General features: G+C 41.5%; 1 protein-coding gene across 3 annotated transcripts in view; it reads left to right on the forward strand.

The window, feature by feature from the left end:
* fnbp1l (formin binding protein 1-like) overlaps window positions 1-22929 on the forward strand; it is a 50983-nt gene that overhangs the window by 22827 nt on the left and 5227 nt on the right. For 2 of the 3 annotated variants that reach the window (XM_084910848.1, XM_084910849.1), the window contains exons 2-14: window positions 8248-8363; window positions 9633-9683; window positions 12252-12399; window positions 13425-13487; window positions 14540-14644; window positions 14918-15046; window positions 15666-15812; window positions 15956-16189; window positions 21426-21535; window positions 21726-21858; window positions 21951-22045; window positions 22594-22769; window positions 22855-22892. In XM_084910848.1, the coding sequence (XP_084766974.1) occupies window positions 8248-8363; window positions 9633-9683; window positions 12252-12399; window positions 13425-13487; window positions 14540-14644; window positions 14918-15046; window positions 15666-15812; window positions 15956-16189; window positions 21426-21535; window positions 21726-21858; window positions 21951-22045; window positions 22594-22769; window positions 22855-22892 (1545 nt within the window). Of the gene's footprint in view, window positions 1-8247; window positions 8364-9632; window positions 9684-12251; window positions 12400-13424; window positions 13488-14539; window positions 14645-14917; window positions 15047-15665; window positions 15813-15955; window positions 16192-17733; window positions 17906-20198; window positions 20214-21425; window positions 21536-21725; window positions 21859-21950; window positions 22046-22593; window positions 22770-22854; window positions 22893-22929 lie in introns of all 3 variants that reach the window. The other variant, XM_084910850.1, reaches the window with a different exon arrangement.

Raw genomic sequence — 22929 nt, forward strand, 5'->3', positions numbered from 1 at the left:
AATCTGCACACAAAGAATCTTTAGCCCCTCGCAACTGGGAGCTAAATGACTAATTTATTCTCTCACCCTGAGATTTAAGTTCATTAAAGCAGAGCAGTGCTTTGTTAGAGAGAATCTCAGCAAAAGTAGATTTTCTGACCCATTTTTATCATGCTGTGAGACATTTTTTAGAGATTTCACCATATACCAGCTACAGTGTCATGTGTCCAATTAGTCACGTGTCAGCCTAAAAGTTAAACACTAGTTGTAATAGCCTCACCTGTACACTGACTCTGATATATTGGCTGACATTTTTCTTTGTATGGAATCACATTTGACTCTAAAATACTTTGCCCAAGTCCTGTGACTGCAACACAAACCCAAATCATCACCCCTCCACCACCGTGCAGTTTGTATGAAGTGTTTGTGAGTAGGGCTGGGCCATATGATACCGTTCACAGTAATACGGGTATAATTTTGGGCAAGGATAAGAAAATGAAATATCGCGATAGAATATGGTTAAAACGAGCATGCGCAGTGCCGTTGTTTTCATACGCACATGACGGAGAATGAGAAGGGCGAAAGCAGGTCGTTAAATGAAACGGATGAACCAGAATTGGTTTGTAAAAATGCTGCAACTTCATTGGTGTGGAACTGGGTTAGCTTTCGTCCGTCAGATACACAACAAAGCACTATTTTTGGTAGAGCGTGCTAGCGGGCCGTTGTTATTACTGTGTTGTTTGGAAAATACGGCACCCTTAGAATCAATCCTTTGATTTTTCTGAAAATCGACAGTGCCCCTTATAATCCCGTGTGCCTTATGTATGAATTCTGGTTGTGTTTACTGACCTCTAAACGATTTTATGTGGTACACGACCCTTGAAAATCTGTCAAATGTTTCAGTACGACTTTGCTAAGCTACGAAGCCGCACTGCTTCATGGATTGTCGGAGCATTACGGCTATCGTAGGCACGAGCCTTGCGGAGTGATACGTACTGTGCTTCAACATAATATTACTGTATTGTGTGTGTATATAACCTCTTTTTAAGTTTTGTGGATATTATACATGGTTAGGCTCAGGATATGTCGGCCAGTTTCCACTGGAAATGCCTTTTGGTTCAACTGTCAGCAAGGAATTTGCATTTGCACTGTTAAATTTTTATATAACTTTAATGCACATAAAAAAACAGCTGCTTGTTTAAGTGAAAATACATTGATGTTTTTTTTTTTTTGCACTAATAAAGTTGTGGAGTTGTAAAGTATTTTGTCTAGTGTCAATTATATCGTCATTTATATCGTTAACGCAAATTTTCAAATGTATATTGTGATAAATATTTTTGGTCATATTGCCCTGCTCTATTTGTGCTGATATGCTGTGTTTGGGGTTTTTGTGGTGCTGTGCATTATAGCCAGACAGCTTCACATTGGCCTCAGCTGTACAAATGACTTTGTCCCAGAAGTTTAGTATATTTTTCATGCAAACTGAAAGCTGTGCTGCGATGTTTTAAGAGAGAAGAAGCAAGGCAACCCATCCAACTAAGCCATACTTGTTCGGTCTTTTTCTAAGTGCATTATCATGAATCCATCATGAACATTTAACATGCAAATGGAAGCCTGTAAAGTCTGACTATCTGATCTTGTGGTGAATTTGCTGGGACATCCACTCCTGGAAAGACTATCTTCCATGTTTTCCATTTTTGAATTCTGTTTTTAACTGTGGAAAGATTGGAAAATTGTTTGGAAGTGGACTTAAAACAAGTTTCCTAGCTTGATGGCCAACAACAATTGCTTCTTTAAGATCGCTGCATCTGCTTTTATAGAAGTTCTCACAGTTGCTTATGATCAATTATTCAAGTGTTTTTGATTATCATCACCTGACTATAGGGCTGCCACGATTAGTTGACTAGTCACAATTACGTCGACTATCAAAATCGTCGACGACTGATTTAATAGTCGACGCATCGTTTGAAGCTTTGTAAGATCCCAAAAGATGCAGGAATAAGTAGCAGGATTTAAGAGTGTAATAACGGACTGAAACAGAAGATGGCAGCACTGCATGTACAAGGATGCCAGCTGCCGTTAAACCCGAAGAAGAGGTAGCTCTGTCCCAGAATTCATAGCGCGGCCCAGCTCAGTTTCCAACAATGGCGGCAGCTAGTTAGTTTTAATATTACTCTTATTATTCTTTCTGGGTCACAAAATAAACATTTAACATATTTTCAGGCGAGAATGTAGCTGTGTAAACCTCAAATATCTGCTCAGTTTATCAAGACACCACATGTTTTCAAAAGCGCTCCGACGTTTTCGGAGACGTCTGTTACCCACTAGCTCGATAGCTAGCCGGGGTTCAAGGCTCACTAGAGCCGGTGAGAACACCGGACTCCCGGCAAATCGTTTTCAAACCCACCGCCAGCTTTCGCTACTCAGGTTAAACGTGATATATAAGTCACTTAGATAACTTAAAAATGTTATTGTTTGGCTTTTTTTCAGTAATTTATTTGTTCCTGAGTAAATCGGTTTGGCTGAGATTAAAGTTATAGTTTTTACACAGCTGGAGACAACTGATTATCAGAAGTGTGAGATGCTCGAGAATATACTCAGGTGTCCCGTTATATTTTAGATAGCAAGGAGTTTATTAAACTTCACCGAAACAATCTGCAAATTTCAATAAAAATTTAATAAACTATCATCTTGTCTTTATTTTTAGTTAGCACATACCTTAAACACTTAAAGCTTTAAGCTAATGATAGTTATATAAGAGCAGATGCAATAAGCTGTACGCTGTACGTCCAATGGATGCATGATCTGATTGACTAATCGCAAAAATAATCGGTGACTAGTTGACTATCAAAATAATAGTTTGTGGCAGCCCTACCTGACTACCGCTCTCAGTTCCTATGGAACAGCGAGGGTGTACTTGGTTTTGTTTTGTTTTGTTTTTTAAAGATTGCATAGAGTCCGGCTATGTTCAGACTGTTCACTAGGACCTTTGTCTGTATCTCCCAGCAGAAATAAAGGCTAACTGGAATTGGTCGCCATTATTTTTATTTTTTGCTCCTTAGTTTCCTTATAGTGAAATGTTCATGTGTGTTAATGTTCAAAAGCATTACTGCAGCATTATTGATGTCATCTATGATTCTCAGTATGGGTTATATAAAGATAATGACAATCTTTTTTTCCACTAGTGAGTCATAAAAGTGGAGTGTGTTATGATTTGACTAGACAGAAAAAAAAAATCTGTAATAATCTTTCATCATATTATAATTAACTGATAGGGAACTAACACTGTTACACCTTCTCTGGTCCGGAATTTTGTTATAATGGGCTAATGGGCATAATGGGTTAAGCAGAGGACATTTACCTGAGCTGGGATTGTGCATGAAGCCAAAGGTCAACATTAATTTATTTTTGATATGCTATCTATGCTAGTTTGGGTGGAGAGACTTAAAAAAAATATTTCCTCTAATTTTTCTGTCTTTTTAAAGTTTAGACTTTAAAACCCCAAAAATAGGATGGTTTATTTATTTTGTTAAAAGATTTTCAGTTAAAGTATTTTTCGCTCTGGCTAAATGGTATCGCTTTCACTCTCAGTGCAAGTATTTTTATCCCCAGCACACACTGTACAACAGTCCAAATGCATTGTGATGGAGGGGTCTAGTGTTACTGCTGTGTTTGTGGAGGCACCTCTTCCTGTGATTATGTGGGGATTGTGTGACAGGATGTTGTGTTCCTGCTGATGATAATATTGCTGTTAGTTCACCTTTCTGCTGCTTTCAGGGTTCAGCTCGTATGATGTGTGTTATTTTGTGAGCTAGTCTTTTTAAATATCACATAGTATACAAACAGAAACGGAGAAATCAAATCCCAAGGTGTATATGTTCATCATTTTAATATTTTATTTGTACATATGAACATTGTTTGTTTGGGATCAATGTACCAGCAGTTTAAATATTAAACTTAGTTGATTAGTTGATAGGCACAGCTAAGCAGCACTCTGTTTTCCGTGGATGATGTGGTTCTTTTGGCTCATCAGATGGTGACCTCCAGCTCATACTGGGGAGGTTTGAAGCCCAGTGTGAAGTTGCGGGGATGATAATTGGCACCACCGAGTCCAAGGACATCTCAGCAGGAAAAAGCCCTGATGGAGTGTTATGTCTGAGAAAAGTTACTGCCTCAAGTAGAGGAGTTTAAGTACCTTGGGGTCTTGTTCACAAGAAATGGAGAGATTGATAGATGTTGCAGTGAAGAGAAAACAGAGTGTGAAACTGAAGCTATCGATTTACTGGTCAGTCTACCTGCCTGTCCTCACCTGTGTCTGCAGGCTTTGGGCAGTGGCCAAAAGAAGAGATCACGGATACAAACGACAGAAATGAGCTCCCTCTGCTCGTGTTAATACTAGAGTTGTCATTATACTAGAATTTCAAACTCGATACTGAGGAAAATACTTGCTACTCAATACCGTTTTCGACGCTGCAGGGAAAAGTTTGACCCCGTCCTGCAACAACAGCATTAGTGAATTTCCAGCTAATTTTTCCAAATACAAGTTAGAATGAACAAAATAAGCATTTAAGATTCAATTTTAGTGGTTGTATTTGTTTAACAAAAAAAATAAATTCTGATAATATAATTACAGGTCATAACGGGTAAAATGTATTAAAGAGCAAAGAGTATAACAAGTAACACACATAACACATCTCAGTAATTCATTGTAGAATATCACCATTGAAAAGTTCAAAATGAATTTTGGATCGAGTTGGGCTAAAATACACTGTATACGCTGCGAAACACTGAACCAGTCACTGCTTGCATTTTAAATCTGACCACACGGCTGTCTACATCAAAATGAGAAAGACGTTTTAATAAATTATTGTAAAAAAAAAACAAAAAACCCCAACCTCTCATCCACTGTCTCCACTACTCCGCCTCAGTCTGCAGACCTGCACATCCTCAGCTGCAGAATGATGATCACTGGTGCAGACTGACTCTAATTGATTGTGTAGGCAGCCTGTCTCCATCTACAAATTGGACGGCAGTTATTTGCAAACCTTCACCAATCTGTCTGAGAGTGATTGCAGTCAGACTGCAGCTGTTTGGAGACTGGTTGCCTCCTGGATGTCTCCTCTGTGAGGGAAGAGAACCTGGGACAAACTCTGGAGAAATGAGATCTCTCAGCTGGCTTGGGAACCCTTGGTGTTCCCTGGAACTAGCTGGAAGAGGTTGCTGGGGATGCCTGAGTTTCTCTTCTTAGACTGCAGTCTAACTCTGATAACGGCTGACTGGCTTAACACGGGACTGGATACACAGGTTAAAAAAACTATTGCTGGTCTTGTTACTTAGTACTGATATTTGACTCCCTGCAAAGAAAGTGTGAGTGGTGCAGGTGCCTTTACTGAGACCAAGCCACATTGCAGATCCCAGATTTAGGCTGCAACTCTTCAGCCAGCGTTATTTTCATCCCAGAGAAGACCGGGAAGATGCTGTCATTTCCCCAGTGAGGCAGCCTGTGCTCAGCTTGCCACAAACTACAGGATGAGCTCATACTTGTATTACTTATTCATAGGCACCGTCACAGAGGCTGACGCAACCACAGACAGACATGCTGCTAAAACGAGCCAGACAGGCTGGCAAGAAACGGGGCCGGTACGCATTAACCAGATGCAGCCAGACAGACAGGATGCAGAAAATATTGATCCAAAAGCTCCACCAAAACATGCAGATTGCCGTTCTTTGATTTTTATTTTTTCACCCTGCTGCTCGGCTTCTTGTTTTGTCTTTGGCTGCTCGGTTTTGGGTGAAATCTTTATGCTTGAATAAGAAAATGTGCCCTTTTGCAGTTTATTTCTCACTTAGAGAAAACTGCCAGCACGCTCCATAGAGACCAATGGGAATTCTGTGTTTCATCCTGCTGCTTGTGTGAACATGCTGGGGTCGCTTTGTTTATCTCACTGGTTGTAATTAGTGAGCATATTCTTTGACTGATGGCTGCTTTTGGACTGCAGCCCCCCCTCTTGTTTGCAGTTTTTGTCTTGAACCAGACAGAATTTCTTCCACACTTCACAGTGGAAACACGATGTTACAAGCTTTAGTGAAGCACTTATTATGGACCTCAGTGGACAGTGGGGAGGAAAACGTGGCAGAATAGTAGAGTGATACATTGAATTCAAGTATAGCAGGAGGGAAAAATGCCTGTGTCATTTTTAGTAACATGCAGTTTTTTCCACATTGGTTAGAGAAATATGATTTAGAGAAGCTGTTTCTGCGTGTGAACTGAGGTTATAATAATAATAATTATTATAATAATAATTATTATAATAATTGCTTTTTGAAATTGCCAGAGAGGGGCATTGCCAAATTTAGGATGGCAGGCTGGTGTGTGGGGTGAACAGTAGATCCCTGTTGGTGGAAATCCGATTCCAGGATGATGTGAAGGGAAGGAGGACGTCCTAGGGTGCTGTGTAGGGATCTGTAGGTGAGGAGGGGGATTTTAAAGGAGATATAGAACTTAACCAGGAGCCAGTGAAGATGCATAAGGGTGGGGGTGATGTGCTGCCAAGGCTTAGGGTGGGTGAGAACTCTGGCAGTTAACTTCTGAACATATTGCTAATGATTTTAAGACCATACTTGGCATTTAAGTATGGGTATCAGTTGCTGCTGACACTGCTGTTCTATGTACACAGCAAGGTAAATTGCAGTATTGTTTCGGCTTCCTTTTGTTCTCTTTGTGTTTGAAGAAAGTAATAACTGGACAAGCAAGGGTTGGCTGTTTCATGTTTGCCTCTGTGACCTTTATTTTTCTCCAGTTCAAGCTTCATGTTGACACACACACGCTCACACACCCACATGCAGCCTAAAGCACACAGAGCAGTAGCTCATGTGGCTCACTTGATGGGTATTTTGATGTCGGTGTCCACAGTAGTTGACATATTTCCACCATTTTGGTTTGATTTTGTCTTAATGGAGAGCTTTCAGTACTTTGAAAAAGTCATGGTGTTCATCTGAGTTGACAGGAGTGACAAGGATGTTCAGTATTTGAGTGAAAAAGGCAGAGTAAGATCCACTATAAAAGCAGTAACAGTGCAAGCTGGTTCCAGCTGAAGAATTGCTACAGCCATTAGCAAATCTACAGCCATTGTGGTGGCCTTACGCAAAACAATTAAGTGACCAGCAACCACCAATGTGGGCTATAGATAAGAGTGTTTGTCCTGGGCAGGGTCCAGGGTTGATTGTGTTTGATGGGGGTGATTGTGGAGCAGGATGCTTGATCGTTTACCGCCATGAGTCAGTGCACTGTTGAAGTATGTGGATAGAAAAAATTATCTACAATGCAACAAAAAACAAAACAAAAAAAGCTAATATATTAAATTATAAAGTTTAAAATTGTTGCACCACCAGTTTACAGTGAAGTCTTGGTTTCCTTTTCAAAAAACACCTCAAGCAAAGAAACCAGAACACAAACCCAATGAAGCTTCCATCGGTTTGAGAGGGATGGACTATAAAGAGCATTTCTGGGATGTAAATGTTCACCCTGGCTGCTTTCTGTCTACATTCTTTGCATGCGTATCCTCTGTCTGTGTAAGCGCATGGAGATGTTAACATCTCCTCTTCCAAGCTGAACTGATCCCCTCTGGAGAGTCAGAAACCTTTGACTGCAGGAGCAGGACAATAACTGCAACTACTGCAGTGAACAGATGATTGGTAGCCCGTGAAAAAAAATGATGCAGGACATATTTGACAGTTGTTGCATGCATCATGCTGATTCAACTCATCTGGACATGAAAATGCATTGTTCACTCACAATAAATGTAAACAGTTGGCCCGAAAACCTTCAGCTGGATGGATTTCAATGAGAATGGATCAAATGTGGGCATGTGGCCACAGACACTGATTTCACTGGCCTTTGGGTTCCTGATCAAACCACCAATAATACTGAAGTCTGAAACAGTATGTCATATGTAATTTGTACGAATCAATCATTAGTCTGTCCTCATGCTGATCTTAATTTTGCTGCTTCTGATGTCGAGTCTGCAGCTGATTTATTGTAATTTGTCCACATGTGGTGGTTTAAATCAGGGATGCATGAGATGTACACAGCTCACTAATACTTTTTAGAGCTGAGCCAGCAGAAGGAAATGTGTATCTCATTTGTATGTTCAGAGTCATTCCACATGGACTGCTGAGTAATCTTTGAATTTGAACCCTTTGTTCACCGTGTCCTGAAAGTCCTTATTAAATGCGTCTTTTTCTGTCTTACTGTGTTTTTGTCTTTAGGACCAGTTCGAGAATCTGGACAAACACACTCAATGGGGGATTGACTTTCTTGAGCGCTATGCAAAGTTTGTCAAGGAGAGACTGGAGATAGAGCAAAACTATGCCAAGCAGCTACGGTACACACACACACACACACACACACACACACACACACACACACACACACACACACACACACACACACACACACACACGTATACAAAATGTCAAATACAGAAAGTTATATTGATATACTTTAAGACAAAAAAAAGCATAAAATGCAGCTTTATGAGACACAGATTAAGTGTGATGGTGTTGTCTTTTCCTTCATACACATACTGGGAAATCCTTTGATGCTGAAGATTCTATATTGAAGCTTTTTTTGTGTGTTTGATCAGGCTAATGTAAATGCTGCCACTCCTGGGACTGAATCCCAAATGAATATTTATATCCTTTGGTATAATACAGCTGCGTGTGCACTGTTCGGTTCATTAAGAGCAGTAACACACCAACAGCAAAAAGCCTTTCTTCAAGACAAAAAATGCAATATGCTTAGAATAGTATAAAAGTTTTATTCTAGTAATGTATGGAAGATGAAGAAGGTCAGAGATGAAGCGCTGCTTGTTTTTTTTGCTTTTTTTTGCCATAGTTACATGTAGCACACTTAAAAAAACAGTCTAAAGCAATGCACTGACAATAGGAATGAAGTCATGAGATGAAATGATATAAAACTAAAAGAAGGGTAAATGTATGTATTTAACAGCAGCCTGTCTTTGTCTCCAGCATGCTCAAAATCTGAGCTATAACAGCATCAGCACTTTGCAGTGCAGACCTTTATTAGAACAGTAACTCACATTTAAAAACCAGAGTCCCACTGGCGGCGCATTTGGGATTTCAAAGGGGGGATATCTCTTGTGAATAGATGAAAAAAAGACGCACACCGCTGAGGATTTGTGAAGAGTGATCAAAGGTCTGCATGAAACATGTTTCCAGGAAATCAGGCAGAAACTCCTTATTTTGTCACCGATAGCACCGATAGCAAGACAACTCGCATGCACACACACACACACACACACACACACACACACACACACACACACACACACACACACACACACACATAGAGTTTGTTGCACACACACATTCCTTTGCACTCTAGCTAAAAAATTAAATCACACTGTAACTGTAGTTTGTGCTAGCAGAGCCTGAGGGAATGGACAGGCAGAGACTTTGATGTTTAAATGTGTTATTCATCTCTAATAATAAACTATGATGCCTATTTTCTATGTGTGTGTGTGTGTGTGTATGTGTGTGTGTGTGTGTATATATATATACATGTGTGTGTCTCTCTACCACAGTTAAAATGTCTTACACAAGTCTGCTTCTCTGTGTCTTTTGTCTGTCAGGAACTTGGTGAAGAAATATTGTCCAAAGCGCTCCAAAGATGAGGAGCCGAGGTGAGTAACCTTAAGTGTCTGTGTTTCTGCTTTTGTTTACTTGTCGGATGTCTGCAGACGGTAAGAGCGGAAAAGGCCTGTCGGACACTTTATAAATACTGTTTGTCCGTTGGAAGGACCCAGACGCTGGCTTTGATGCCATGGCATACGTGTGCTAAAAAAATAAAAAAAAATTACTAAAAATGTCAAAACTGTTCAGTCTTTGTTTTTCTGTTCTTTAATTGTAAGCAAAAGCCACAGCCGAATCACATGACTGATTTTTGATTTTCATTAAGTAGAAAAGGATAATACACCATTAAGCTGCGAGTTTGTGAAGGCTGATGTCTTACAAACAAAAGTCTGCGAGAATGTGGATTCTTTGTTTCTTTGTTTGAAGGTTTGGAGACACAGTTTCTTTAGAAAGTTGGCACGCACTCATCATGGATGTAAATATTTTCGCTATCTTGGGTTTCAGTAAATTCTGTGAACTGCTTTTTTTCGTTTTTTAATGCTGGGCTAATTGCATAACATGCAAATGACTCAGGAATTTATTATGGGTTTCCTAAAATATGTTTTAAGTTGAAATTAAATATCCATAGCCAACAATATACTTGCACTGTCTTTCAGAGGTACTAAAAGTTTCAAAATGTGTTGACAAGGCACTCACAATTCCTGTGAGTGATCCTGACTGATCACAGCTGCAGCTTCTTTTCTTATAGATTTTCTTTTCACAGCACTCGTCGGTCTGACCAAGAACAGTAAAAAGTCCAGGGTGCTCAGTTCAGATCTGAAGAGGAGAACTGTAGATTCACACGCGTCTATAATGTTTCTTGGAGCCATTTCTAAGGCCCCAGTCACACAGACCTAGAGACCAGTTGGCAACTGCCTGGCAACCACTGGGCACTGTGGAAGAACGAGTATAATTTGACCAGTTGTGAGTGGCTGTTGATGGTTCCTGGCAGTTGTTGGGAAATCCCTTGTTAAAGCTCCAGTTATGCAGGCCAAGAGACTGGTCAGTGACTGCCTGGTAGCCACAGGACACTGGGGAACAATGTGCATTCCCTGAATGGTTGATGAACGGTTGTGGAAGGTTGTTTGTGAAATTGGTCTTAGAGGTATATCATGCTGCAGTGAAAACCTCCTAGCAAGAGCAGATTGCCACAGCTGTCCGTAGTTTGTATAGAAGAAACCAGCTTCTCTGCGACTCTCTAATTTCACCCAGCTTACAGCCTTCAGAAACAACACATTTTTCCCTTGGGACATGACGTGACCAGCGGGTTGCCAACTGGTTTCTGGGCCCATGTGACTGAGAGCTCCAGAGTTTAATGTTTGCAGGACATCAGGTGAAAAGTACAAGTTGCTGGGGAGGATATCCATTTAGCTTAGGTCTGAAAGAGAGGCTGGCTGTCACCCTGAGATGAGTTGGTTCAGATGGTCAGAAGAAAAAAAAATCCTCCAAGACATCAGTGAAACATCAATGTCACTGTCTGCTGTCAAGAAGCTTCACATCGCCATGGACTGATAGGCTGTTGTCCAAGAAAGATGCATGTTGTCTAGTACTGAGAGCTTCTGGAAATTAAATGGTCAGATGAGTCACACCTGTAGATGCAACTTTGTTTTGTGGGCGTAAAAGTGAGGACCAAGAGCACTGTACCCATGATAATGAAGAAGGTAGACTGCCTCAGCATAACCTCAAACTGCCATTTGAAGCTTGGACTCAGCTGGGCAGTGACCTCAGTCACACATTGAGGCTGCCTCTGAAATATATAAAACAACTAAAAGTCAGTTACCAGGAAAACAACCATTTCAATTTAACTCCACTAATCCTTCCTAGAAGAGCAACCAGAAATTGTGCCAGAAACTTGTTGACACCAGAAGCACCTGGTAAAGGTGCAGCTTCCTGAGAGTCACTTTTTTTTTTTTTTTAAATCAGGTGCGCTGCATGTAAAGTATGTATACCCTGTATTTATTTCTGCAAAAATTAAAGCTTTGATTTAAATGATGTTTGCAGTGTAATCATTCAGTGGAAAATGTAAAGAAGAGCATAAATTTTGGAGTTGTAACTGCATTTTCATACATTTAGGCGATAAAGACCTTCCACATGGCCATTAATAATACACCAATGTAATTAAGTAATAGATTAAACAATGGAATGACTGAAAGGTTCCTGTATTTCACTATCTAAATATGTCCATTGAGCTACCAGATCCTTTCCTGTAATTTTACACATTTATTTCTTACAATTTAAGCCTAAAGAGCAGTGCTGGCCCATTTCTTTCATTTACTACTGCCGTATTTTTTTTTTTTTTTTACAAAACCGAGACATGCTGTTGCAGTTTCACTTCTTATTTCTTATATTAAGATATTTCAGGACTAAATGTGAAGATAAACTTCTTTACACTATAAAAAACAAAGGGAATTTCACTGATCCAGCCCACTTAAGATCAAAGGGAGATGCACCCATGATGTAAAATGAGTTTGATGTCCCTGGCTTAGAGTTTATGTTTTTGTGCATATGCGTGTAGTACACTAGAAGACATGGGACATGTTATGTCTTAATCACGTGTTAATTATGTGTCTCTCCTGCAGGTTCACGTCATGTCTGTCTTTCTACTCCATACTCAATGAGCTTAATGACTATGCCGGTCAGAGGGAGGTGGTGGCGGAGGAGATGGCTCACAGGGTTTATGGCGAGCTGATGAGGTACAGCCAGGACCTGAAAGCTGAGAGGAAGCATGTGAGTACATTAACATGTTCATGCTTCACTGCTCCCGCTGCGTGCCACTGAACAAAAGCCAAACATGTGCTTTCTTTTCTGTCTGTTTTCAGCTCATTCGCTGTTAGATCACATTTGTCAAAGAAACTGTTGCTTCCTGTCATAAAACGGATGTTGCTGTTTGCCCTTAACATCCGCTGTGTTGCCTTCATATGAATTTGTGTTCTGCTTGGCTTTACTTAAGAGGATAAATATGTTGGATGTAATGTTAACCATCTGTCTTTTCCACCATCTGCTGATGGCAAAAAGTGAAAGGCTAAAAGCCATGCGTTTGGGGAAAAACAGCGCCCTCTGCTGGTTTTGTGCTCTATAGCAATCCAACACTCATTCTTGTAGGGACAGTAGTATCTTAGGATTACACCAACATGATAGTGGTTTTTGTTTGTATTTAGATGTTTAAAGACTGCATATAGGTTTAGGATCAGGAAGTTTTAATAGCAGGTGGGTGGGGTTGCAGCTAGAGAGACGACCCTACGAAGGATATCACTTTGTTTGAAATCAAACAGATGCAAGAGTAGAGCAGCTCAAGTCTTTTCCCATCTATAATATAATCTTTGAACAGAGTAACTGTACATTTAGGATTGAAAAGCATGAAAGGTTGGCATAGATTCTAATGCTGGCAGAGAAGTGCTGTCCATTCTTTCGTTTATAATATATTATCACAAATATACTAATATTAGTGTGGCAACAATCCCAGCTGAACAGCCACTGCAGTATTAGTCTTAAGTGCATCACATAGTTCTCAATATGCATGTCAACAGATTCATTTCCATGACAACCACACAAACTAAGGCGTCTGATACAGCTGAGGACATTTACTGCTTTAGTAACTGAACTCAACTCTTCCTTCAAGTAATTGTTGTTTTATATGTGACTGTGACACAGAGTCCAGTAATTTTGTATTTGTGCACATATTTATATGTATTTTCTGTTTCTGTGTAAATGTGTCTCGTTGTGTGTGTTTGTGTGTGTGCATAAATGAGCAGCATCTACAGGAGGGCAGAAAGGCCCAGCAGCATTTGGATCACTGCTGGAAACAGATGGACAATGTAAGTGAGGCGAGAAGGTTTGAGTAGAAAAATGTACTGTTTAGTGTAAATATCATCTGCTCAGGACAGCCGGCTTTATTCATCTCATACTTGTTTGCATGAGGAATGTAAGATATGTTAACAAAGGTAACAGAAGGACAAATAGGATCCACTTTATCCCCCACTTTCACACATTACATTATTTATACAAGAATGAAATATGCAATTTCAGGGTACTTGCATTTGATTTTAGCATTTCACTATCTGTGCTAATTTATATATATAAACACATATATATGTATGTATGTATGTATGTATATGTAATATTGTAATATTGTAATTTTAAAGCACATGTTTCTGAGTGTGAAAAGACAGCTGGGATCCTTTCTTCTTCCTGGCAAACTTCCCAGTCTGCAGGGACTGAAGACAGGGGCCAAGACCAGGAAACACACTGAAAAAACACACATACACAGAGACCTCAGTGCAGACCAACCCCTCCCACAGCAAGGCAAGGCCCATGTGCCGCATTTGGCCGCTGACAGGCCTGCTTTTTGGCTCTTTACGGGCTCCAGAGAGAGAAAGAAGGAGCAAGAGATTGTATTTGTTCACATCTGAGGTCATTCACTTGCGTGAGCTGAGTTATTTTACACCAGTGCTCATTACAAGACCTCTCTGTAATCACAACAACTCCAAAATAAACGTAAATAAAAAAGTTAATAATTCTTATCTTTTCACATTTCCTGGCCCGAGGCCCATTAGTGGAGTTCAGTGCTGCACAACCATTCGAGTGTTTCAGTGTGTGGGCTGCGTGACTTTAATGGTGACTACCTGGTGACTGAACTGTAATGTCTCAGCTATTCGCTGCGTTTCCTTCACTGGTAATGTAACCCAGATGGCTTGGCAGGAAATAAACTATCCTCCTCTCTGATTCATCTCCCTCTCATTCACATATTTTTTTATTTTTAAATTTTTTTTTTTATTGAGACATGAAATGGAGAGGCTGCGAAAATGTTATATAATCTTCTGAGTTACTCAATTTACTTAAAATTGTGCGTTTATTTTCTCCCTTTCAGAGTAAAAAGAAATTTGAAAGAGAGTGCAAAGAAGCAGAGAAGTCCCAGATCACCTACGAGCGGCTAGATAATGACATCAACGCCACCAAATCAGAGGTGGAGAAGGTAGGAAGCCCCCACCTGTAATAACACCGTTATGTGCCTTAAACTGTAAGATGCTGTGGTAGCAGTCTCCTCGGCTTGTTTGTACTGTGGGATCTATGCAATGACGTGACTTTTCCCTCCTTTTGAAAATTGGAAAACACAGTATTTGAATTTGTTATGGCTTCAGAATTAGTCGTAGCTCCGTGATGCATGTGATTTATAATGTGGACAGACTGGAGGTTGGTGGGACATCAGTGACTGTTGATGTTGTGTTGGTGTGTATGATCTGTTCAGGCCAAAGCTCAGTTCTACATGCGCACTCACGCGGCTGATGAGAGCAAGAACGAGTACGCCGCTCAGCTCCAGAGCTTCAATGCAGAGCAGTGGAAACATTTCCACAGTGCCATACCACAGATCTTTAAGGTAACTCAGACATGTTGAACTGTAGCTCTGGCTCTCTCTCTACAGCACATCTTCCTCCTCTCACACAGAACCTGTCACAACACATAGTCACTCCTCCGTGAACCTGGAGGTTTCTTCCTGTTAAAAGGGAGATTTTCCATCCCACTGTCGCCAAGTCCTTGCTCATGGGGGAGGGGGGTGGGTTGGGTTGGGTGTTGGGGGCTCATTTGATTTTTTTGAGGGGTCTTTACCTTACAATATAAAGGACCTTGAGGAGGTTGTTGTTGTTATTTGGCTCAATATAAATAAAACTGAAACGATTTGAAGGGAATTGTACCTTCAAGTCCACGTTGTTATTTACTGACACAATCTCACTGATTCTTTTTCATTGTTTTTCAATGACTTTGTATAAAGGTTTCCATTTCAGTGAAAGCATAGTGCTCTGTGTCAGTGACCCATTAAATGTTTAACACATGGCTTTAACTGATCTTCTAACCAGGTATCAGTGTTTGTCATTAAAAGGATCTGCTTGCAGGGGTTTGCACGTGTGTCTGTGTGTGTGTCTGTGTGTGTGTCTATGTGTGTGTAGTACTTGGCTACTTCCTAGTGTTGATTCCATTTCCTGTGCTCTGTGTAACAGAATCTGCAGAACATGGATGAACGTCGGACGGTAAAGCTTGGAGAGACATATCGAAGCTTTGCTGAGGCAGAGCGGAGAGTTATTCCCATCATCTCCAAATGTCTAGAGGGAATGGTTTCAGCTGCCAAGGCTGTAGACGAGCGAAGGGTAAGTGTAGGAAGAAAGGGAAAAAGAGCGGTTATTGCTAGCATCTTCAGAAATCTGTGAAACCGATAAGCCGGTAGTAGTCTAGACGTGGGGTTGGTGTTTGGATAAAGATAGGAAAACTTATTTTCCTCCTCACTTCCCAGGATTCAGCAATAGTTGTGGAGTCATTCAAATCTGGCTTTGAACCTCCTGCTGACTTCCCCTTCGAGGACTTCAGTCAGAATTTGAGCAGAACGGGCTCAGATGGTACCATCAGCAACACGCCCAAAGGAGACAGAGACCGAGAGCGAGACGGGGCACCGGGGCCACGATCTGATCCGAAACACCCCATGAGCAGAACCAAGAACAAGCTCTGGCTGTTTGGGAAGAAACCAAAGGTATAGGAAGTGATGAATAATTCTTGTTGCTTCAAAGTAATTCACCCTTGTGGATCTGTTCATGTTAGTCTATCAAATGGTCTGTATTTGTATAGTGCTTTACTTGGTCCTAAGGACCTAAGGACCCCAAAGCGCTTTACACTATACACAATCATCCACCCATTCACACACATTCACACACTGGTGATGGCAAGCTACATTGTAGCCACAGCCACCCTGGGGCGCACTGACAGGCGAGGCTGCCGGACACTGGCGCCACCGGACCCTCTGACCACCACCAGTAGGCAAAGGGTGAAATGTCTTGCCCAAGGACACAACGACCGAGACTGTCGCAGCCGGGGCTCGAACCGGCAACCTTCCGATTACAAGACGAACGCCCAACTCTTGAGCCACGATCGCCCCCAATCAAAATATAGACCTAAAAAAATAATAGTGTCATAATGTAAAACATACAGAAAAGATCTGAAAATTTCTGTTTGCAGGTGAATTTGCAGTTATTTACCCATAATCCTTAGATGTTTATCACTCAGTAGGACCTTTATAAGGGCTCTCCATAGTGACCTACATACCTACATTGCACTAGAGCGTGTTCTTTAACAGACTTCATACAAACAGTCAGACAGCTTTATCAGGAGCTCATTTGATTTTAACCGTCCCTGCCCTTTACATCATACATTTTTCTCTTACAGAGTCTTTTTTTTTTTTGCATATTTTCAGATATTATTAATGTTATTCCCCCATATTTAATCACTTCCTCTGGACCAAGCTTGTATTCTCAGCTCGCATTGAGCTGCAGCTTTTTTTTTGTCACCTTTCCAATAACAACACCCTCAAATGCTTCCTCCAACACACTCCTTGGACCTTGCCCCTCTCCATAAAGACCGTATTGATCAATCATTAACTGCCTGCTGTTGGTTCATCTGAGCGTCATCATTTCTTTTTAAAGACTGTGTGGCTTAGATTTGACATCACTTCTTTTCAACAGAGAGCTCCCCCGATCCACGTTGACAGAAAAATGTTAAACTGAAACTGATCTCAGTTTGGAATAAACAGTGTCCACGCCGGGCTCCAGCGATCATGTGAAGAAGCTGATTGAGATTGATTTTTCAGGAGATTTGATGAGTTGCATGTGGAGGTTTTTGGTAGATCTCTACAACAAAAATGTGCTGAGTTAGAGGATTCGACTGTGGATGGATTATGATGGCTGAACCACTAAAGGACTCACATGCAGAGCTCGTACCAGCAGAGTGGGGAAAGCACCCTTTTCATCTGGATTGTTTGCATTCCCATCAGATAAACTGAATATGTATTTGTGTATGTGTCACTTTTTTGAACAAATTGGCGTCATAAACTTACTTCCTGTTTTATTTTCAAAGTTTATTAGGTTTAACGGGCTCGGCGAATTAAATGTAGAAGTTCCAGCGATCGTTAAAACCCAGAATTGCATTCTGAGCTAAAACGACCTGCCGTCAGGAGAAACACTGCACCGTGAATCCAATAAGTCATCCTGACCTCTGGCTCTGTCCTCTCTTCCTGCCCCCCACCCAGTCCCCCGCCTGTTCTCCTCCTCCACCACCTTCCTCCTCTCGTCCCTGGTCCACCTCCCAGTTATTCCCTGCACGCCGGTTTAGTTCTGACCTTGTCAGCCACTACCTATCTGAGATAAAGACTACAGTTCCCAGAATCCCGCGAAATTTGCGGAGCCTGAGGAGAGGGGTGAGACAGACAGTAGTGCCTGTAGTGTGTTCGAGTGAGGCAGGTTGATGTGTTTTTTGGTTTTCGATTCTTCTACAGGCTGTCTGCAGGCCCTCTGTGGACGATAACAATCTTGACTTACACAATGAGCACAAAAAGCACACTTTCAGTTTTGACCTGGATCATTTAACTACTTTTGTCCTTCATTGATGAATACATCGAGCCCATACATTGTCATTTGACTTGAGAAACTTGCAGACACCCTAAAATATGATTATTTCTTCTCATTTCTCCTTTTTTTTCCTGTTTTCCCTTCCTCCCATATCCTCCACCCTCTGCTTTTCTTTTTATCTCTCTTTCTTTTTTCTCTTGGCGTGATTATTTTGCTTCCTTCATGTATAAGATGGAATTTTGCTCTAATCCCAAGACGGAGGATCCTTGGTGATTGACGGTGTGTCGGTGTGCGAGGGATTCAGAGGGTACTTTTGGCATTGTGGCTGCAGTGTTGTGTTTGTGGGAGGCATACAAAATAAAAACAGAGATGCCAACATCAGATGTGTTGTGCAGATGTTGGTCTGAGGCTGTAGTTGTAGTGTGTTTGTGTGTGTGTGTCGCTCTGCTAATGGCTTCATTCAGCTGTCAAACAGAGCTTTTTGCTCTCTCACAGTTTTAACACAAACATGTGAATAACATTCAGACTCCATTTCAGTCCTCAGCTTTAATTGGCTTTTATTCCTTTCAGGTCTGTCAGCTTCATCTGTGATTGGCGGCTTTTTGTTTGGTCTACTAAATTTGATGCAATCTGAGAGTTTAAACAAATGTGCAAGGCGGCATATTTTAGCAAGTGTTTATGATAATGGATTCATTTTGAGTGCATCTCTTTGAGCCGCTTTATTCTTCTTGGACAGGGTAAAAACAAAGCAGTATACTGTTAACAGTAGATTCATGGATAGATGGATAGTTGATGAAGTAACAGTATGGAACGTGATAATATCTTGCAATTTGAAGCCCTGTTATTGGATCGTACTTTGTTTACCTCCATGTCTGCCAGCATGAATCTGCCATCTTCACTCACAGGTACTGTGCCTGTGAATATAACACACACTGCTCGCTGCTGATCTTTGGAAAAATGCATCTGTGCTCCTGTATTATTGCTCAGGTGCAGCCATGCCTGGGCCATGTATGAATGAGGACAGAGGATTTAAAAAAAAAAAAAAAAAAAGAAAGAAAGAAAAAAATCTTATATGCTACTGAATTTGGAGCACGGTGCTCATTCTACTTTACAGATGATGTGAGGACATTTTAAAATGAAATATTTCAGTTAGAAAATGCTTGTTTTTGTAGACCTAGTATGAGTTTTATAAAATATTGTGCAAGGTCCATATTATTCTGCAGGTGCTTTTATTGTGAGGCTCTGCTGTGAAATGTAAAACAGGACAGGATCAAGTCAATACGATTAATTTTTATTTATTGAGCAACCACTTGGCGACAGTGGGAAGGAAAATGTTTTTTTAACAGGAAGAAAACCTCCAGCAGAACCAGGCTCAGGGAGAGGCAGCCATATGCAGCGACCGATTGGGGGTGAGGGATGGGAGACGAGACTGAAGACACACCGTGGAAGAGAGTTCGACTTGGTTAGGAAGCTGCCGATGAGCCATTTAGCAGCACAGCATATGACATTTTATAGGACTGGGTCAGAGCCTGTAGTCAGACCTCCCTGAGCAAGATGGCAGCAGCAGCAGCAGCAAGCCCGGCTTTATGTGGAGAATGAACTGTGCATCAGTGACTGTTGTACTGCCACCTGCTGTCAAAAAGCAGAGTAACACAAAGCCAGCAGCAGGATGCAGTACTGTACAAGATTTTCCTTTAAATGTGAACTGTGACTCAAACGCTCTGCAGGCTGTCACTGCCCACACATGGGTAGTTGGGATGTTGTTATTTGATGCAAGAACATGTTTTTAACTAGTTTACCAGTACGTTTGTTGCTCTCTGTTAGTTTTGTGTTTTCCTTTGTCCCTTAATGAATCAGCAAGAAATCTTCCCACCATGAGAATCTCCTGAGTTATGGAAAGTGCTGTAACTTTGCACCAAAAAGAAGCAGGAGTGGCGTGTACCTGTGAAAGTGTGAAACACAATCAGAGGGAAGTTTCACGGGGGGGGGACACACACGCTGCTGCTGTGTTTAGTAAACACGAGGTGCTGGACCACACTGAGAACGCACACAGTAAACACATCCAGTAACCAGTGTGAACACTCTTCTGACAACTAACAGCATCCACTGTTCTCTCTTTTTTGTTAATGTGTGACGGCTCAGTGGTCAGTGAAGATGGTAAGTGAGTCTGTGTGAGTGTGTAGACTAGTGCTGTTGAGAAGACCCGGCCATGTAGGTGCCAGTGCATCTAACCTCACCATGTAGGACTCCCATAGTGTCCAACACACAGTGCACAGCCCAGTAGTGCTAGCTGGCCACTTCCTCTCCAGGTAGAATAGATTTCCTGTTGTCTGTCAGTACAAACAGTACATGTGGATCCTCACGAATACAGACTTCCTCAGTTTTAGAGGAACAGCTGTTGTTCCTGTCAGCTGCATTCAGAGTGGTTTATTAGGCTATATATAAATTATTTATATTATTATCATGCTTTATATATTTTCTGCTATGGAATTGATGAAGCAGACTCATCACACCATGAATGGACTTTAAGGCCAGCACAGAGTGTGTGAGCTGTCCCTTTAAGCTCACATTAATCCAGTCTTCATGTTTTCCCTCTACACTGTGCTGCTGTTTGTCCCTGCGGATTATTTTGGTGTGAGTCGCCCAGCTAAGCAAGTGAAGCATGCAGCTAGCTAGCGTTACAGTTCAGTATTTGCATACCGTCACGAGCCCGCGTCACAGGCGGAGGCACACTGATAAGGCTGGTGGTGCATGGATAGGAAGGTTTGTTTGTGTTGTTATTTTCACTAGCTAGGTCATGCTTTGTGGAAGAAAATGGTTTTTTTCTTCTTCCTTTAATGTATATTTTTTTGAGCGTTGTGGAAAAGTCACGTTGATTAGTTCCCCTTTTTTCAAATTAAGGCACACATCTCTCCAGCTGATGTCTCAAGAATGAGGCGACTCGCATCAAAGCACTCTAGATGGATAAATACTACTGAAGATCAAAGGTTTGATTTGGTGGTCTTCTTTAAAATTCAGAGAAAGGGAAAACAGCAATGTGAACATTTCCATGACAACCGAACAAATGAATTGCTGATGAAGCTCTTTTGACAGTTTCTGGATCAGAGGCTCTAGAAAAGCTGCTGTTTCTTTCACCTCTAACATTTGAGCCGCTTATTTCCACAACAAACCAGCTCACGCTGCAGCATCTGGGCTCCTAATGGAAATAAGTCGCTGGTGTAATTGCATCTTAACAAAGAAGCAAATGCAATAAGCTTTGTTGCTTTTGTTGTGCTTTCTGGGGATCATTCTCTGGCATCACTCATCTAAAGTTAATCAATTCCGCGACAGAGTCTAATCCTGTTTTTGTTTTGTTTTTTCCTGCCCCAGGCACCGTCTCTGGAGGATTTCAGCCACTTACCTCCTGAGCAGAGGAGGAAGCGACTGCAGCAGAGGATTGATGAACTCAACAGAGAGCTCCAGAAAGAGATGGATCAGAGGTAAGACACTGGCCAAGCCATCCAAACCAGCAAGATTCTAGGAAACCTGCTCTGGATCTTGCAACTGTTAAATGATGTCACTGTCAGATATTTCCATCCAGGATCCAGGTTCACTTTTATGCCCTCGAACTGTTTATCGCCATCAGTCTGCTCTATAAGCTTCGCTTGCTTGCTTGTGTGTTTCTGTCAGAGATGCTCTGAACAAGATGAAGGACGTGTATGAGAAGAATCCTCAGATGGGAGACCCCAACAGCCTGCAGCCCAAAATATCAGAGACCATTTGTAACATGGAGAAACTGCGCTCCGAAATCCACAAAAATGAGGTAAAGACAGGACAAGAAGGTCTCAGTTATTATCTACATGCAGCTTCTGGCCACCTGTTGAAATGTATACTAATGAACCGTGTCACTGACAGACGTGGTTGTCTGAGGTGGAGGGAAAGCAAAGCTCCAGAGGAGACAGAAGGCACAGCGCTGATAACCATCACCATGGTCCTCAAGGCAGAGAGAGGTATCAAATGTTCCCGTCTTTTCTTTGGAGGACGTATGTTCCTCACTGAAAATGGACCTTTGTTTTTCACTGTTCAGAAAAGTTAAAGAAACAGATTGAAAACACATCAGATCTCAATCATGCACCAGAGTTAGGACTTAAAGGATGAAAAGATGCCACATCTTTGGATGGAAATGAAAGGGCAGATTTCAGAGACAGCCCAAAAATCAAAGAAAACTGATGCAGCAAGCTTGTCCACTTTGCTGAATTTAATTGCGGCAGCTTAAATTGGTATTCAGCGGCTGGTCTCGCCCCCACGTCCTTTCATTTTTCTGTCCAGCATATTTTCTACAATTTTATTCAGTTTTCTTTATATATCTCCAATTCACAACAACAGTTGCCTCAAAGCGCTACAAATGTTTCATGGGCCAAAGTAAAGCCTTTTCCCTTTTTTGGTCACCATTTTTCCACCTGTACTCTCGATGCACGCTGGTTCTTGTTTATCTTCTAAATCAAATATAAGTGTGACCAGTCCCGTGCACACTAAGCTCACGCCTGTTTCCTGTCAGCCCTGAGGGCAGTTACACAGACGACACCAGCCAGGAGCATCAAACGCCTCATCACCGGCCCGGTCCAGCGCAGCCTCGACATCCCAACCCCGACCCACACGAGTTTGACGACGAGTTCGACGACGACGACCCTCTGCCTGTCATCGGACACTGCAAAGCGCTCTACTCGTTTGACGGTAAGCACATGCAGTCTGAACTGAGCTGGTTACAATGTATCAAGCCTGATGTGGTCTAAGTGTCCTGTTTTTGTTTGACTCTCAGGTCAGAACGAGGGCACGCTAGTGATGGCAGAAGATGAGGTGAGACTCTTGAGTTTGATTTGAATGGTGCAATTTG

This window comes from Perissodus microlepis, chromosome 17 (assembly GCF_051167445.1).
Source record: "Perissodus microlepis isolate ML-2025 ecotype Zambia chromosome 17, ASM5116744v1, whole genome shotgun sequence".
NCBI classification, from domain to species: Eukaryota; Metazoa; Chordata; class Actinopteri; order Cichliformes; family Cichlidae; genus Perissodus; species Perissodus microlepis.